The following is a 19,761-nucleotide window of genomic DNA, read 5'->3' on the forward strand; positions in this document are numbered from 1 at the left end:
CAATGATGTGTCCCCTAAACCATAATCACTGGCCATACCTCAACGTTACAAAAGCACAATCATTGTCCATACCCCAACCCCAACCACCCTCACCTCACTGTAAATAATCATTTCCATTTTCATCATTTCCAAATAATCATTTTCCATACTGCCAGTATATATACAGTATATATACACACAGTATACTGCCATCACTACAATATACATGTTTTGCATACTTCTTTATTTTGCTGACAGTTTTATTCACAGGCTTTCTGCAAAATGCCACACACTTCAAATTCATGCCAACTGATATTGTTGCATCCAGTAGATAAAAATGAAGCTTCAAGAAGCTTTGCGCTGGAGTGAACCAATTGGATGAAAAGCTTCATTGCTTCATGAAGCTGCATCTGCCCATCACTAGTAGCAAGTATAACTCGGTGCAGGCACAGCAAATGGAAAGTGAATACAATTACCCCAAGAACAGGAAACAGCCCTGACCTTCCTGTTATTTTGTACACCCCATTTATATAAGTGAGGCTAGGTTAAATAACAGAAAAACTTCTGTGCCTAATAAACTGCCAGCTGAGTCCACCCTATGATGACAGATGAGGTCAACATTTAAAAACAAAATACTGCTCATAAGACATTATTAACATATCTAGCCTATATGAAACATATCCAAAATATTCATGAAATGATAACCACCTTTATTGGCCAGGTATGTTACACACAAGGAACTTGTTTCTGGTACAGAACCGATGGCAGCCATCTGCGGCGCCACCTTAACGGATAGCTCTAACCATCAGGGGCAAAAGGGGCTTCAGTGTCTTGCCCAAGGACACTTTGACACATGGACTGCCGGCACTGAGATTCAAACCTTCAACATTCCGGTTGGGAGATGACTGCTCTACCCACTGCACCACTGTCACCTCCCCAGGAAACAGTAGAATATTGAAAATAAACATCTCAAAAATACTAATAATTTCCATGTATATCTAACAGTGTGTCACCTTGTTGGTTTTATCGGAAAATTTTATAGTGCTGTAAATCTCCATTTTCACAGCAGCCTTTGTGCCTGTGCAGAGTGAGTCAACCTGAGTGAGTGTGAGCTTGTGTGCTTTATTTCATTAAAAACAAGCTGGTCTGAATGATGCCAGCTGTAGCTGCAACAACAAGATTCTCATTTGATGTCATATTTGGGTGTGAAGTAGCACTCTGAGAAGAGTGTCAGCACAGGGCTAGATTACCTTCTCCCTCCCTTCAAACATTAGCTGGCTTATAAACAGTGCAAATCTCAGCAGCTTCTATATTCTCTAAAAGATATGATACATCTCCTTCAGTAAATCAAGCCTGATAGAGGTCATAAAGAAAGTGACATGTTCAGTAATATGAATACTTCTGTTCCTCCCTCCACACTGTGTCACATTAAGGACTAGGACAGTGTAGAACAGGCCGAAGTAGATCCTCACATCCTCAATACTTGTGTTTCTTCTTTGTACCTAATATTGGCAGTTGAACAGTTTCTTGCTTTGAAAAATGTATCAGCACTTGAAAACAGCTAGAAAATGTCTGCAATTTGGAAGAAACTGCAGCCTTGCACAGGAAAGCAGAGGACAATTGCAGCCAGGTCCGTATTTGATGCTTTGTGAGGGAAATATCAGCATCCTTAAAACTATATACCTTGGGTAAATCTTAATTCCATTACTTGAATCCATTTTTCCCACACATACATCTTTTGCTTGTTTTATCCCTGCCCACCTAAGATCTAAGCAAAAAAATTCAAGGAATTGAGGAAACACATTTTTTAGAGCCATGAGGTGGCCTTTCCTGTAATCCTTCATCTGAAGTGTCCAGTCATCAACCAATTTCTGATAAAAGGGACATGCTGTCCACAAAAATGCTCTGGTGTAGTCTCTCTCATGGCTCCTACAAGCAGCCACCTTGCTTCTCAACCCTGGGCCCCCATAGTAAGTATAAGTGCTTTGGGGTGTCCTTGATCCTCACTTGAACCACAAGTTGTTTCAGTTAAGTGAGAATTGAGGAGCAAGAAACAATCAAACAAGGGAACTGGGATTTACCTTTTGTCAAAAACACTGAAGAAATAGCTAAACATTTTGGAAGACATACTTGACCCTTTTCCAGCTAAATGCCCACATCATATCTGTTCATAGTAGGATAGGCTAGTGCACATCTCTGTGCTCAATATGAAGCTAGCGGCCCGGGTTTGAATCAAGGTTGCGTCAGGAAGGGCATCCGGCGTAAAACACGTGCCAAATGTCAACATGCGAGTTGTCAGTGTGACGATTCGCTGTGACGACCCCTAAACAGGAAAAGCCGAAAGTGACTTTCCTACCTTTATTTAGGAGGCAATTAGCTTAGCTTAGCTAGCATACAGATTGGAAACAGGGAAACAGCTATAGTTATCTCCCAAGAAAAACATGTTTGTTGTATGGATTTAACAAATGAGATATAAACTGTTAGTGAACTTTGATGCTGGTATGGGGGGGGGGATTTGTTTTTTATGTTTGGAAAGAGCCAGGCTATATGCTAAAATTAATTGACTGACTTTTGGCTGTACAGACATGAATTGGTATACAGTACTTCTTCTCATTTGTTTCTCAGCAAGAACAAATTAGCAGACTTTAAAAGACAAATCAAAGTGCTTCTTTACAAAAACCAAGATCAGCAGAAATGCAATGTATTCACATTTCTAATGGTAAAAATAACTTTAAAAATATTTTTTCTTCCTTACAATAAATTCTAACTGGACCTTGTATCCAAACCTGGAACTCCTGCATGTGGAAGGACTAGATCAATGATTGTTTTTTTGTTTTTTTGAGAAAACAGTAATGTTAAACTGTTGGAGTTCAGCAATCCTGCTGTTTGCCAACTGTCAAGTTTGAAAACTTAAAGAATATCCTCATTTAAACAGTTAGATTACTATTTGCGGGAATAAGCTGCATTAACAGCTTTGAAGAAAAGTAACATTATCCAACAAAAAAATGTTTGATAGGATTAATGATTTTTGAAGGTTGGCTGTAACACCATAGTGTGTTTCTATTTCAGGGTTTGCTTGTTCTGCAGAGCTGCTGCTTGCAGAAACACATTGTATTGCTAGCCTGCTCGCTCCGTGTGTTTCTCGATGGCCTCAACTGGATGTGTGGTACAGTGTGGTAGTTATCTCCCCTCAGAGACATGATCAGAGCGTTACTTCTCTCTAATAGTGCTCCTCTGGGCTGACTCACCTCCCAGCTGACGGACAGTGCTTTATTAGTTTTTTTCAGGATAAACGTCTGCCTTTCCACCCCTTACAAAGCCACATCTCAAAGGGTCACTGACGCCACCATCCTTTTTCTCGGTTATTTATAAACCCTGTCCCCGTGCCTCGTTGAGGTTCTCTACACACCTGACTGTGCATGGCTGATCACATTGATTGAGTCAAAATGCTATTAACAATGAGCACTCAGCAGCAGCAGGAGTGAACACCTCATCTCCAGTGTCTTATCTTCTTTTTTTAATGTCCTCACACTAAATGTCAATCATATCTCTGTTGCAAAACAAAAAGTAATATATGTAAGAATTATTCAAATAGGCGCTTTTTTGTGTAAGCTACGGATCCTTAAGCTGTTTGTGTCTGGTCATATGCAGAGAAGAGTAGTTGTTTCTCTATGACAGGGTTTTATTTTTCCCATCAAACTAAACTAGTAGTTTGTGGCAAGAATGTGTCAGTTTTGAGAAGCAAACTATAGCCTTACAGTTGTTAGTCACCGAATTTTGTCTCCAGAGAGCACATCATTTTTTCACAAGCCTTGAGAGACATAATGGCATTTTCACCATTTGTTATGTTTGCCATAAGGTCATCTCAAATTTAAATTACATGAAAAGAAAAAGTGATAAATATAAAACAACAGATGCTTCTCTCTAATTCTACTAAAAACAGAAAGTGTCAAGGGAAGAAAAAGCACTCTTCTGTATCTGCACATTCACCAGATGTGTTTGTGTTTTTTTCTGGTGGATGACCCTATTTAGTTTCTCTCCACAGTCCCTTGAGGATTGTGCTCTCTAGTCGACTGTCCTTGATTGGGAATCACATGAATCATCCCTAAAAATACACAAAAACACTATTTGTATTGGTGTTCCTGCTCCTGATAATATGAAAAGTTCATTGTTTGTTTTTGTGCTCAGCAAAAGTTGCATGGAACCAGGAGGTAATTGGTTCATTTTTTTTTTTTGACATCTTATGGGTCAGTGGACAAAAGCACAAATCATCTATTGATAATACTTTGGATTACATAAAACTCTTGAACATTTTCAGGAGAAAGACACTCAGTGTAAAGTGTATAACCAAGAAACAAGGTTTACATAATGACATGAATACACCCAATTGTGCTTTTTTCTTTTTTTCTTTTAAATAGGACCGAAAAATGGTTATCAGTGATGTAACTTGGGAAATATATTTGTTAGAATAGTGAACTTGAGTGCTGGTCTGCATCTTTCATCTCTACACCTTCAAATTCCACTCCACCTTTTCTTCTTTATCAATCATGAATTAAATGAATATTGCATTTACCATTTGCCTAGAGAGCAGTTGCACTTTGAGATTTTCTTTAAGTGCCAAGAAGGTCATTGTATGCATAAGAGTGAAGATGTGAATATGAACAGGATGATCACAGAGCGAACGGGTCACAGTCCGGAGTCTTGAAGCCTCTTTTGCTCATTATTTTACACTGGGAATGTTTCAGTTGAGGCATTTGGGCTTTAAAAGAGCAATTAGATCAATAGCATCAATGAGAGCAGCAGGAGGACCAGGAACTCAGCATGGCTACTTACATATTTATTTAGGGCACATCCCCTCCATCTGTGCCTGTATCAACAGTAACACTGACAAGCTCACAAACACTGTCACAGTGAAACTTGAGTGTCGGTTTTGTCAAAATTTTGTTGTATCAAGTATAGTAGTCAAGATCTTAGTAGCAGAGAATATACAGCAGCAACACCAAAGTTGAGCAAGCGGCATTTGATAGATCGCAAGTTTGGAGCTGTGTTATCACAGTGCTATTGTGTAGTCATAACTGATTTCACAGTGGTTACCTAACATTTTTCTCCTTGATATCTACTTACCAGTTTGGATGCAAAGACAACCACGGCTGGCTGTGAACACAGATAAATGAATATTTCTAAGCCTGCATTTTTTTAGAGAGCTGTACTCAGATCAGTTCTAACTATGCAAAGACAAGGTGTTCATGAAGTCGGTGTGTTGTTGCTGTATGTAAGCTCCAAATAAATGTTTGAGTTACATATCATCTGTGTTCAGCAGTACCTTAGTTCCTTCATCATTTCATACTTATTGTCCTTTTGTGTTGATCTTCTGATGCAGTGATATCACAGCCAGTGCTGATTATGCTTTGTGACCATTTTGTCAAGGCACATTTGGGCAATGAAATGCACAGTGAACCCTTTGATCAGTGCTAATGAGATCAGGTTCCCTCTTCATTCAGCATGTATTGCATCACACTGAATAGAGAGCAGCATTGCAGGTTGAGTCTGAGGACACCATGAAGCTAATGTGTTGCCAGAGGTGACAAATTATATAACAGTCAACAGAACTGTAACCATACACAATTCATTTTAATGTATTTGTAGAAGATATAGGATTTTAGTACAATTAACTGTCTGATGATGCTTAAACTTGACAGTTTATTAATATAAACATAGACACTATTATAGATATTGACACATTATATCTGCCACATTCTTCAAACCTCATATTAGGAAGAGGCACAACAGGAGAGATGATGATAAACATGAGTCACCACATTCTCATACTGACACAGTCGTGCCATGGAAAACATCCCAGCAGTACTCTGGGTGTCTCCAACTTCATGGGATGTGTGCCATTAGTAAAGTGGCTTCAAAGAAAATGAAGATCAGAAATTCTTAAGTACAAAAACCTGACTGTAATGCTAAAGTAAGTAAAATAGAAATATAAACAATTATTATAAAGGACAGAAGAGCAATATTATTTCAAGAAAAATCTCTTAGAACTGCAGGAACCTAATTTTAGTTTCCCTTTGAAGCTACTTCCGAGGCTGATCCGTACTATCCTTGGGTGACCCAGCTTAATGAAGAAGTCCCCTGGTTTAGCTCTGTACTGAGGAAATTTAGCGCAGCATACCTTTGAAAGCCTTTCAAGCCAACACAAAATGCTACCGTCCTACCACACAAGATCCATCCATCCATCCATCCATTTTCCTCCGCTTATCCAGGACCGGGTCGCGGGGGCAGCAGTCTAAGCAAAGATGCCCAGACTTCCCTTTCTCCAGACACTTCCTCCAGCTCCTCCGGGGGAATGCTGAGGCGTTCCCAGGCCAGCCGAGAGACATAGTCCCTCCAGCATGTCCTGGGTCTTCCCTGGGGCCTCCTCCCCGGCCACCCTGCGGAGAAAGCTCATTTCGGCCGCTTGTATCCGGGATCTTGCCCTTTCGGTCATGACCCAAAGTTCATGACCATAGGTGAGAGTGGGAACGTAGATTGACCAGTAAATCGAGAGCTTCGCCTTACAGCTCAGCTCCTTCTTCACCACGACGGATCGGTACATCGACCGCATTGCTGCAGAAGCTGCACCGATCCGCCTGTCAATCTCCTGTTCCATCCTTCCCTCACTCGTGAACAAGACCCCGAGATACTTGAACTCCTCCACTTGAGGCAGGAACTCTCCACCAACCTGAAGGGAACAAGCCACCCTTTTCCGACTGAGAACCATGGCCTTGGATTTGGAGGTGCTGATTCTCATCCCAGCTGCTTCACACTCGGCTGCAAACCGCCCCAGTGCATGCTGGAGGTCCTGGTTTGATGGGGCCAACAGGACAACGTCGTCTGCAAAAAGCAGAGACGAGATCCTGTGGTCCCCAAACCGGACTCCCTCCGGCCCCTGGCTGCGCCTAGAAATTCTGTCCATAAAAATAATGAACAGAACCGGTGACAAAGGGCAGCCCTGCCGGAGTCCAACATGCACTGGAAACAAGTCTGACTTACTGCCGGCGATGCGAACCAAGCTCCTGCTCCGGTCGTACAGGGACCGGACAGCCCTTAGCAAAGGTCCCCGGACCCCGTACTCCCGGAGCACCCCCCACAGGGCGCTGCAAGGGACACAGTCGAATGCCTTCTCCAAATCCACGAAACACATGTGGACAGGTTGGGCAAACTCCCATGAACCCTCCACCACCCTGAAGAGGGTATAGAGCTGGTCCAGTGTTCCACGGCCAGGACGAAAACCGCATTGTTCCTCCTGAATCCGAGGTTCGACTATCGGTTGAATTCTCCTCTCCAGTACCCTGGCATAGACTTTCCCAGGGAGGCTGAGGAGTGTGATCCCCCTATCGTTGGAACACACCCTCCGGTCCCCCTTCTTAAAAAGAGGGACCACCACCCCGGTCTGCCAGTCCAGAGGCACTGTCCCCAACTGCCATGCGACATTGCAGAGGCGTGTCAACCAAGACAGCCCAACAACATCCAGAGACTTAAGGTACTCAGGGCGATATTGTTCTCAAAATGTGCCAACTAGAGCTCTGTCACCCTGAATTTAATGCCAAACTAAATTGACTCCTCTTCACACAAATGCTGGGAGAGCCCAGTGTAATGAAAAGGACCTATACCAGTTCATCCTCCATCTGCTCAAAGGCCGAGTCATTTAAAAAAAACTTAAAGCTGCACAAATTAATATTTTTAAATTAACAACAGATGAAGTAATTATGTATATTGTGACCTCTGCAGTTCCTCTAAGCTAAGCCCTTATTCCTTTTTGAATTTTGGCTGTGGTTTCTTGTTTCCAGTAAAAACGCTATAATAAACCCACTGTACAATATATTATCTGCTCAGCATCGAACAGACGGGCACAGTTATCAACACGCTGGTGAAAAAGATGGAGCATTTAGCAGCTAAAGTGCCAGATATGTTACTTGGGAGTTGGTAGAGACCAAAAATCACGAAACAGGACTCCAACTATATGCAAATGCTGCTTCATGTCTGCTGGAACAGTAAACAAATAAATGTTTGTGAATGTATTCATCAGCAGTCTTCTAAGATGATAATGCCAATGCTGTGTTTTTATTCCAGTGTAGCCAAAAATATCAGTTAATGCAACTAAAAGAGTAATGGTTCCAGTATAGGTCATAAATCCCACCTCCTCCAATTTAATGGATGGGACACCCAAACTAAAAACTCAAAGTACAAATCAAATACAATTTTCCCAGAGGTCACTTCTATTGTTGTCAGATATTTCACACAGATGTGTGTACAAGGGGTCAGTTTTCTGGTAAGTTAGTTTTTTATAAGTTATTTGATGTCATAAAAAGAGTATTGGAGTGGGGGTCCAATACTGTTGCTCTACTTCTGGTTGCTACTGTGCAGAATCTGGTTCTCAACAAAGCAACATGGCAACCACAGCATTCACAATGTTTTGGCATCTTTTTTTGCATAGTGGACGGAATGCCAGGTCCATTGTATATACAGTATGTCAATGAGCATAACACATCCAGATCTCAGACAGAAGTGTTGGGCATCAAGTTGCATTGTGGGTAATGTAGACACAAGCTATTTATAAGAACAAATAATGCATGAAATCAAACAATATCTCAGGGTCTGCTGCATCAATTTAAATACTATTTTTTAATTTTGTGATTTTGATTTTGTGTCACCTACGTATCTACTTTATATTTCATTTATATTGTGTGGCATTTGTGTGGATGGCGAAGTAAGAATTTCATTGTACAGGGAAACACGTTTCCTCACTGTGCATATGACAATAAACATTTGATTTGACTTGACTTAATTGTTTGTGTTTAGTCTAAGAATGTAGTGGGCTACTCTAACTAATTCAATCCGAGGTGTTTATATATCATATATGAAGGTGCACAAAGTATGAATATTATCTGATGCACTGTATATGACACCACTCAAGTCTACCTGCTTCCATAGCTCTCTTGCTACATTACTGCTTCATGATTCGTGCTGCACCCTCTGACCTGTTGAACTAGGACAGAAACTGTCTGGCTAAAATAATAAAGTCAAACAACAAGCTGGAGCTTTTAAATACTGTACACCTTACCTACAAATTATCTGGGAACAAATAGGATGCCCTCCAGTAAACCAATCTTGCTCAAAATGCTCTTCTGTGATTGCTTAGGTTTGGTGATATTTCAGTGCAGTCATGCTTTCAAAGTGACTATGTATGTAAGCTAGAAAGACAGAGTAAATGATACTGTTCTTATTTGATTGAATCCCATGCTGCTGTTTCTACTTAGAGAAGTGAGCTCCCTCTAGGATGTGGAGTGCTGTGAGGCAAAGATAACCGGTTCTTATCTCAATCTGCTCAGTCAGGTATGAGAGCTCCTGGCCCAGGGGAACATGAGCAGGGATCTCGGTGCTATGGGCATCACAAACACACTAATGTTCCATTCCTTTAACTGAGCACCATGTATTTTAATTATGCTTATTATTTTCCTTGCACCAAGTATTTCTGCAAAACAGGCTGGCCGCCAGATCATCATGGTAAGTGCATTGTTATAATGCCTGTTTTGCATTGAAATCAGACAAAAAAAAAAGATTAAAAACTGGGAGAGCTGTGATTCAAGCTGAGAGAGACCTCACTCGCTCAGCCTCCCGTTGCAAACTCTGATAGGAGTCCTGCATGGGCTGTGTGTGCAAACAGCAGGACACAAACACAGACAGCTCAGCCAATTGTGTCAGCTAAACCACTCAGATTTAGAGAGTAAGAGAGTATGTGAGAAATACGCAGGTGATACTATGCTTTCAACGCTGGGACTACTAATGTATTGCTTTTTAAGACTTTGTGTTTGCCAGTACATGGAGCCACTATGTACTGTCCAGCACTTTTCCGGACTTCCAACCATTAGCTAAATTGCCATGAAATTCTGTACAGACATTCATGGTTCCTATAGGATCCATCATAATGATTTTGGTAATTCTCTGACTTTTTCATCTTCTGCCATCAGGAGGTTAATATTTAAGGTTGTGAGTGAATTGTCTTGACAGCTACCAGCCCAGTCTCACATGAAAATGTAAAATAGCTATGTTGGTCCTCAGCTACAAATGTAGGTGAGGAAATTTGTAAAATGGCAACACTTTTGTGTTGCGGCTTAGTGTCTTTCCTCATGTTCTCCTTTCTTTCTGTTGTATGGCGGTTGGCAAACAATGACATGGTGCATTGCCGCCACCAACTGAATTGGAGTGTGGATCAGGAAGCTAACACTGAGTGTCCCACAGTTTTGAACTATAGAAATTTTAAAATACAAGTAAAGGTGGTGTTTGGCATGGATGAATATGTCCAGCAAACACTTGGCTTTTACGCAGACAACCAGATTGTGTTTGACATTGTACTTTTCATTTGAGAGTGTTTTAACCGAACCCTATGCCTCGGGCCACTTGCGTAGCCTACAGCATAGGCTCTACATAGATTTAACGCTGAACCATAAATCAAGTTTAGGAGTGGCTAATCTCCAAGGAGTTGGAAAGTATTCAGTGTGGCAGCTTTCATTGTCTCAAACTATTTTCTTATTGCACCCAGGATTAATTACTGAGTTGTGTGTGTCCTCTGGTACCTGCCAGCTCTTCCTAACTCCTAACACATCTGATCAGGCCCTGATGCAAAACACTTGCCACCTTCTTTTATTAGGAACCTAAAGAACAATCATCTCTCTGAACAAAAGCTCATTCACTAGCCATTATTGTTGGAGCAGGATTATGGCTGGTTAAACACTTACTTAAATATATTAGAAGAGATATATATAGAGATGTATAGTTCAGCCCACTATAGGGGATATGATTGATTCAGTGGCTCAGTGATTTGTTAGAGATGTACCTGGTGGAGCATGATTCAGTTTTAAATTAATGGATGTCAGGTATCCTGCCTTGCAGCCATGTTTATGAAGCTTCAGATCTATTGTTAGTTCTGTCACCCAGAGAGGACTCATTTTGCAAAGGCCAGTCTGTGTGGTTGTGTCATGTTGGATTCTGCAGATGAGCCCTGACATCCTCAAGGACGGACAGGACTGATTTGACGTCACAGACAACAACAGACAGAAAAAGCTCTTTCCCCACCTTGTGCTGCAGAGGAGGTGTATTTTGGTCAGAGTGCCTCATGGTGTCAAAGACGTCACAGTCTCAGGGGTGTGAACCGCAAGCATAGTGAAGTTCTTTAACTCACTGTCAGAACATTCACTCATCCACACTGATGTACCCACATACTCTGACAGATTCAAACCTCTGACAGATATATCTGTGATTAATTCACAGTGCAAAGCACAGTTGAAATTGTTCTCTTTTATTCTACCTGTAAATTACACAGCGACACTCTATGGTTTAAAGGTTTAGAGTAAAATCTTTAACCAAAGATTATTCAGGGCCTAGTAATCCTGATACACAGATAGTCACCTCTGTGCATTTTCTTACAACTTATTTGATAGCAGGGAGAGTATCTGCTCTCTGCTTGATGGAGGGCAGAGACATTGATAAGCTTTTGATTTGGTGTTGTAAAGACATCTGTGACAAACCTACCAAAACATCGATTTGGCCACTAATTACTGCTGCAGTTGGTGAGGCTGCTGCAAAGAATTGAAACGCTGCCTGAAACCACACCAGATAGATTGTTTAAAGACTTGTCAATTTAAAGGGCAGGAGGAAACATGATCATGAATTGACAAGAAAGTGGGAGTGCGTGAGTGTTCGGTTTAGATACAGATGTTAAAAATCTTAATGATGTCAAGCAATACTGTCATCTGTGAACATATCTTGACCACTTGCTTACTGAGAGGTTATTAAGGCACCTCCTATTCCAATATCTAATTAAAGGCTCCACAACAACTCCTAATAAGTGCAGTGTAGAGTTGATAAGCAACCAATTCTGAAGCTTCGAGCTCTCTGAATCATTAGGAGGATGTTGAGCTAAAACAGAAAACTCAACACAGAGGACATCAAAGTGCCCACTCTGCAAAATGAATAGCAAACTCCTTATTAGATATGCAACAATCTCCTAGGATACAAGCGACATACCCAGTGATCACCCAGCAAATATGTTGCCTGTATAATGCTCTTGAATAATGCTCTACTCAATTACTGCTCACCAGAAGGGCAGGTGTTGGCTTGCACTGAGACGTGAAAGAACAGAAGGAGTGATGGAGAAAGAGGCAGAGACCATTTCAAGATTTCAAGTATGAGAACATAGCACTTCTCAATATGAAAAGATCAAAGTGTCTGAAAATGTGTTATACTTCACAGGACATAATCATGAGTGGATGAGGGGGAAAAAAACACTCGCAGCATCTGTGAGGGGTGGCGGGTTTTTAAGCTGCACTGGAGGCATTTTCCTAAATCTGTCAAGCTAGGAGAAAGGCATGGAGCAGTCCGGTGCAAAGCTGCAGCAGGGTTTGTGCCAGTTCATTACTGTCGCAGCCCACACATTCGCTTGATATAATCGCAAAGACACCAAATGCCATGAGAATGTCAAACTCAAGTCTTTAAAGAGACACCCAGCACAGAGGAAGAAACACAAACAGCACCTCGAGAACTGAGGATATATGCTCAGCTTGTGTGTTGAAATGTAAATGGCATTGTCAAGATGGAAAAGATGGGCAGAATATAAAAATATCTCCCTTATGAGTTAATTATAAGAAAACTGCTTGTTTTTCTGTATTCACTATATCAAACATCCTTCTCTATGCCTTAAGCAGATTTTTTAAATGACAGAACCACATCAGCTCTACAGAGCAATGGAGATGGAATTCAGTTTCCTGTAAACAGTTTTCTGGTCATAAGCAGTATGCATCACAGATCCTCTATTTAATTCCTCAATCCTTAAATTAAAAAAGATGATATTCTGGGAGACATGGTTATTTTCCTTTTTGCTGAGTGTTAGAAGAGAACATCGATACTGCTAAATATGAAGCCTCCCCCAAACAGCCTGCTAGCTTATCTTAGAACAAAGACTGGAAACAATTAGTAAGCATATAACCCCTGGAAAACAAATATTTTTACACTAAGGTTTTACTACATGATTAACAAACAGTGTTTTTTAAATAGGCTGAACAATAGAGGTGAACTTAGAGAGAGCAAGGCTATCTGTTTTCAGTTTTCATGCAAAGCTAAGCTAACAGGCTGCTAGTTGTGGCATAATATCTAGCATACAAACATGAGAGTAGTATGAAACATCATATAAATCCTGGAGCGAAAGTAAAGTAAAGTGTTTTCCCAAAGTACTGAGCATTTCCTTTAACCATATTGATTGTCCTGCACAGTTTAAGTCTGCCCACTAATCAACATCAGTCCCATATGGTCTAGCGGTTAGGATTCCTGGTTTTCACCCAGGCGGCCCGGGTTCAACTCCTGGTATGGGAAGTGACAGAGGTGCGGTGGGTAGAGTAGTCATTTAACCATCGGTTGAGTTGGCCCTGCAGGTGGCTCTCTTCATATTATGTGCGGTTGCAATATCTCTCTCTCATACAGATAGATAGATAAATAAAAGTCACTTTGAGTAATTGTTTCTTTATGCACTTTCTCAATTTTTATCTTTTGGTTATCAGAATTAGCTAATAGCCCCTAGCTGGCCCTGTTAGCCCACAGCTTGTGTGTGTTACCCAAAAAACCTAATACATTTTGTTTTGTAATAAGCTATGTCATAGCCTACCTGACACCCTTAGATAATAATAATAATAATAATAATAATAATAATTTGGGGACATATTTCACACATTGCTTCAGGTTTTTTGATAGCACATTTTGAAGGCAAACCTAACATCTGCCTATAGAATCAATCAGAAATCTTTAATACAATTTTTCAAATCAAATATTTCTTCATTTTCAAATATGTTATACTGAAAAAGAAAGCATATAATACAGCCATATTTGAAAATAATAAGAGACTCATACAAACGCAAGTGGCATAGGATTGTAAGGGTTAAAATCTAAGAATACAAAGATTGTGACATTTCAGTACATTTTTTCAACTGTGCTGACATCACAGTTGAATTTCCCACAGTCCTCTGATAAGTGAGTGATGCCAGACATTTAATCAACATCAGATTTTAAAAAGAAGCTGACTGCTTTAGGAGACATTGTAATCAGGATTTAACTTTGATAATTGTTGATAACTTTTAAATGTAGTTTGCCAGGATCTATAAATAGTCTCACAGCTACTGTAGTCTGTTGAGTAAAAATCTCACAATGCAGATGGAAGAAATGGTTATATTTAGAAAGGAGGGGAGGAAGAGCAGCAGCTGCGATGTAAGATATCTGAAAATGGAAACTGCTCCCAGGGGTGACAGAGCTTATTCGCTCCATTTTAATTATTTTCCCTTCAATATACCACCGACAGCAGCATCACTGGGACAAAGATGATGCTGTATGATAACTGCTGACATCCATGTGGCTCCTTCTGCTAATGAATTGTCTAAACCAGGGAGCTGACCAGCAGTTAGTTCTAATCAAGAGCACAAAAATGTACATTTTACCTTTTCGATGCCGAAAAGCACTATAGTTCTTAAAATAATAATGAATTTTGGGACATATTTCACAAATTGCTTCAGGTTTAAGGAATCATTTGGTATTCATTCATTTACTTTGTCCAAACAAAGATACATCATGGCACTGACATTTATGATATACTGTAATGCCCCTCGAACATAACGAGCACATTTATTTTGCTTATTGAATACAATATGTTCCATTTTATCAAACCACCTTTTTCATGTTCCTCATAAACAGCTAAGAGTGTGACAAGATCTTGTCCCATGAGATCTCGCGATATTAAAATGTGACCAATATTCCTCATCCATGTAGGAGCTATTTGATGTTATCAATAGTCTGGCAAAAATGTAACTTCCTGCAGTGATGTAAGGTATGGGGCAGCGTTAGTCTGGGGGTGAGGGGTTGCAGGGGGAGTGTTGTAGGCACGGCCACGTTGTGATGAGTCAATGTGAGGGGCTTCATTCACGTTTACCACCAGTGTGTTGGCATTGACAGATAAAGAAAATAGTTTAACATCCACTACTAACAAAAATGCATGGCGTGCCATTATGGTGTGTTAACTGTGGCTCAAATTTGACAGTGAATAGCAGTGAATGCTCATGCTAACAAGGTAAACAAAAGAATCTTCTTCCCATGGGTGTTCATGTCCCAATCATCCCCCATACGGGATTGGTCAATGCAGTGCCTTTGCTGAATGATGTCACAGTCCGGTGTGGTGTTGTGAGAGTGAAACTAGAAGGTCACCCACAGCTTCAGTTAGAAGTTAGAAGCTCATGCATAGTTTATGCACAGTGATAAGGTCTGAAGAGACTCATGTAAAATCATACAGGAGAGAAGCTAGTCAGTTGAGTCTGTGGCAAAACCTTTTACAGTGCTCGCATATTGTTGTGTTTTACTGCATATGATAATTCATACTCAGAAAGTAGAACTGAAGTGACATTCCTTACAAGATTATTAGTTTCAACATTTCAAAATGCACCTGCAGTGTTTTGCATTTTGTGACTTTCAGTCAAATAAAGGACTCTTTTTTCAATCATGTATTTCATCACTGAAGATTTTTTAAAAATAGTGTTCAAATATCATCTCCTCTGGTTCTCGTGAACCCAGTATCATGTATGGTTTTGTCTTGTGAGCTAATAAGTGTATCGTCACACCCCTATAAACAACGTGCCCTTAGGGACTGAGAAAGCAATCACAGGTGAGACATCACGGCCAGCAACTGACAACTGGAGTCGTGAGATGTCAAGTGTTTGGATGGTTAATAACGTTATTAAGTCTCAGCTTCAGTAAAAAAGGGCAGGGGTCGGAAGACTAATGATTGATGTGGTGGTGGTGATGGTGGTGGTAGCAGCTTACTTGCAGAAGTGGAAGGAGAAAAACACTACCATCAAAAAAGTATTTGAGTAAATGCCAATAAAAGCCTCCTGGTCCTTGGTGGAATGTGGCTGATTTACCTGTTCCTTGCAGGGCTGAGAACATCACTGTTCTCATTAGAAACTGCTTCTGTGCTGTCTCATAGCAACCTAAAAATAGAAATGCCCCTATTAGGCTGTATAGCTGTGATGGTTGCTACAAGTTCTGGCCTTTTTAATTGTGCAATAAATATATATAGGTGCAAAATATTTTGCTCTTTCTTAATTTGCTGAACAGTGAAACATGCCAATCAGAGACACATCTCAGATCTGTTCAAATAAGCTCAAATTGTGAAATGATTGTTATATTATGGACTCACTGTTTATAAAATATTTCTGATTTTAATGTGTAAGAAATCTCTTTAATGTAAGATGTTGGCATTTCCTGTAAGAGCCAGTGTGATCCAGAAAACAGCAGATTCGTTTGTCAAATGTGACAGCTAAATTGACGTAGCTATTGTCTTATCGCATGGCAGATATAATGCCTGCCTTATTCCAACAACTGGCACTGATGCTCCACTCTGCAGGGAGATCAAATATATATAGTACAGACTTATTATCTAAGGCATGGAGTCACATTTTTAAGAAGAGGCATAAGCGAAGTAGTTCAAAATTATTATCCTCTACATCATGTGTAGGCCCGACTGTCTCTTTTCAATTACTGACTGTCCTTTTGAAACACTTACAATAAAACACACTCGCATTTACACGTTTACGTCTATGGGAGGTAACAATCATCTTGTTTGAGTCCTGCACATATGAAGATCAGGACACAGGTTTTCAACAGACGCAATTTATTTTGGTCTACTCTGACGTCAAGAGAATACACGTTTCTTTCAGCAAGCAAGAAAGTTATTTATAACCCGCTACATCTCCAGGTTGTGATCCTTGAGTGCGCAGAGAAAGGCATACTCCCCATTGGACTGATGTAGTGTGCCTCCATAACAAAAGCCACGCTGCTCGTGTGCAATGGTGCCAGAGAGGTAGGGCACCCTGTAACCTAAACTAGGACACATCGATGGGAACAGCCACGGCTGAAATACAGGGATATTGCGAAGACCTGCAACAAACTTTACGTTTTGAATTATTACTCTCCCCCAGATTGTTCTCTTTTACATGACAAAGCACCGGGTACTTTGAGTATGGAAAACCTCTCCTCCGATCAGGTAAGATAATTAGCAGACACCAAGTTGTTCTGCAAAATTATTAAACTACAAAATTACTGAAAACGAAGGTAAATTAATTCAACTTTATAATGTCGTTATCTTGCGTCGCTGCTTTGTTCACCTTGGAAGAGGCTGGTAAAATGCTGTAGCCTTACAATAGCATCAAATGAATGGATAATGTTTGCAAATTAATATTTACATTAGAATTGTAGTTTCATTTGCGGAATTCAACGGAGAATTAAACGACTACCCCAACTATTTTTAATGCTGCGCGTCTCTGTCGCCAGGTTATAAATGAGAACCAATGACAACGACTCTCACACCTCAATGCATGCTGTTATTTAATGTCGGTCGTCTTAACATATTGTACGACCACTATTTCAGATGTATAAAAATCAAGTTGACGTGCAGCTTCTTAGACATATTTTGTTCCAACAGAAAAAGATGAACAAGGCTGTTGTTTTTATGCTTTTATAAGCTGGTAGATGCTTATGTTCGTTATTATTTCTTTTTCCATAAATGTGATAGAAAGAGACACAAGCATGCTACCATCTTTGACCGTGCTAAATAGATAAACTTTGATTTTGATATTCAAATGTCATCACCTGATCATCCATCAGATGTGATTTGTGAATCTAACAGGTGCTGTTACCATGCTGTCTCCTGCATGCACATGATTAGCTTATTGGACATAGACACGATCAGTTTCCTCCTTGGAAAAATACATTTTGTTATCTCCCACTGAACTGTTACATAAAAAAATATATCAGAAATGTGTAATAGTAAGTTATATCTGTCATTTTTAAATAGTAACAGGTGGCCACCTGCTGGTGGTGATGGTTAAGCAAAGCATTAGAGGAACAAACACAGTATGAGTGTTACATTATAAATATTTTGCAATGTAAGCTGAACTACTTGATGATTTGACATTGATTTGTTCAAAGGGCTGTGAGCTGTAAGTTCAACTTTGAGAAGATCTGTGATTGACTGGGAGATGGCAGATATACTGGAGCTACGAACAGATGGAAACTCACTCCTGAAGGCAGTATGGCTCAGGCGCTTGAGACTCACCCGGCTCCTTTTGGAAGGAGGTGCATATATCAACGAGAGCAATGAACGTGGACAGACACCTCTCATGGTGGCTTGCATGTCCACACACACTGACCAGCAGAGTGTAAGTAAGTCAAAACTGGTGAAGTATTTGCTAGACAACCAGGCAGATCCCAACATACAGGACAAAGGAGGTAAGACAGCTCTAATGCATGCCTGTATCCACAAGGCTGGACACGAGGTGGTAGATCATCTGCTGAGCAATGGAGCTGATCCCAGTCTGGAGGACAGGACCGGGGCCTCAGCCCTGGTCTACGCCATCAATGCAGATGATAAGGAGACGCTAAAACTGCTCCTGGATGCATGCAAAGCTAAAGGCAAGGAAGTCATTATAATCACCACAGATAAGTCACCGTCTGGTACTAAAACTACCAAACAGTACCTAAATGTCCCACCTTCACCAGAGCTGGATGAGAGGTCCTCCTCAGCATACTGTGCTTCTCCCTCTGATATCAACGTTACTGCATCTCCCACACCTGAGGAGGAGCAACAAAACACAGTCTTCAGTTTCCAGATGAAGCTTAAAACCTCTAGTTCAGCTTCAAAACTTGCCAATGGGCCCACATCTCCAACACGCAAACCTGTAAACCCCAAACGTGCACGTTTACCTCAGCTGAAGAGGCTGCAGTCAGAGCCTTGGGGACTGATTGCTCCCTCTGTCCTTGCTGCAGCTGCTGCCCGTGAGGAAACTAAGAAAGCCAGCTCTGATGAGGACGTTGTTGCAGGGGTAAACGGGCTCTCACTGAGTAAGAGGTCAGCTTTATCACGACACAACAGTGTGGATGAGAAGGACAGCTTATTCCCGCTAGTAGGCGAACAGCCTTGCAAAATGACAACCTCACTATCAGTTCCTCCAACGTCTAAAGCATCATATGAGAGATCTCTAGGGCAGCACCAGCCGCTGGCACGGCGCAGTACTGTGCCCACAGAGCAAGACAGCAGCAGCTGCAGCAGTGGACTAGCTGGTCTAAGAGATACAATGCACAGGAGACGTCTAGGGAATGATCACTATGACTCAGATTCACAGCTCTATTCAGACTCTGCAATGCTAGACTCCCCTAAGGTCCCTGTGGAGCGAAGGAAACTAAACACATCTCCACTAGCGATGATGACCAGCTCCAGAGAATCTCTAGACAGCAATGCCAGCACATCCTCTCCTAGCACAGCACATAGACATATACCTGGCCTCCTGGAGAGGAGAGGCTCGGGTACACTGCTGCTAGACTACATCTCCCACACCAGGCCTGGCCACCTGCCCCCTCTCAATGTCAACCCCAATCCTCCCATTCCTGATATCGGGGCTAGCAGCAAGCCCTCCTCACCTTTGGCTACAGGTATTAGATCTATAGCTCCAGTAGCACCAAACACACCAAAGAGAGGTGGCCTCAAGTCCAAGAAGAAACTTGTCAGAAGGCACTCTATGCAAGTGGAGCAGATGAAACAGCTTTCTGATTTTGAAGAGCTGGCACATTAGATAGTGATGGTGTTTATGCAGCACATTTTGTGGGAATAGAAATGTTAGCACCATAAATTGTCAGGAAATACATCCATTA

The 19,761-nt window shown here is 41.0% G+C and overlaps 1 protein-coding gene and 1 non-coding gene across 2 annotated transcripts; both read left to right on the top strand.

The window, feature by feature from the left end:
- Window positions 1-13,320: 13,320 nt before the first annotated feature.
- trnae-uuc (transfer RNA glutamic acid (anticodon UUC)) lies at window positions 13,321-13,392 on the top strand. The gene has a single exon. It is a non-coding gene; the product is annotated as a tRNA-Glu (tRNA).
- Window positions 13,393-16,826: 3,434 nt separating this feature from the next.
- On the top strand, window positions 16,827-19,761 carry ankrd34c (ankyrin repeat domain 34C). The gene is made up of 2 exons (XM_020612938.1): window positions 16,827-17,098; window positions 18,043-19,761. The coding sequence occupies exon 2, from the start codon at window positions 18,093-18,095 to the stop codon at window positions 19,680-19,682; it is 1,590 nt and encodes a 529-aa protein (XP_020468594.1). The 5' UTR covers window positions 16,827-17,098; window positions 18,043-18,092; the 3' UTR covers window positions 19,683-19,761.

Source organism: Monopterus albus, unplaced genomic scaffold (assembly GCF_001952655.1).
Source record: "Monopterus albus unplaced genomic scaffold, M_albus_1.0 scaffold5.1, whole genome shotgun sequence".
NCBI lineage: Eukaryota > Metazoa > Chordata > Actinopteri > Synbranchiformes > Synbranchidae > Monopterus > Monopterus albus.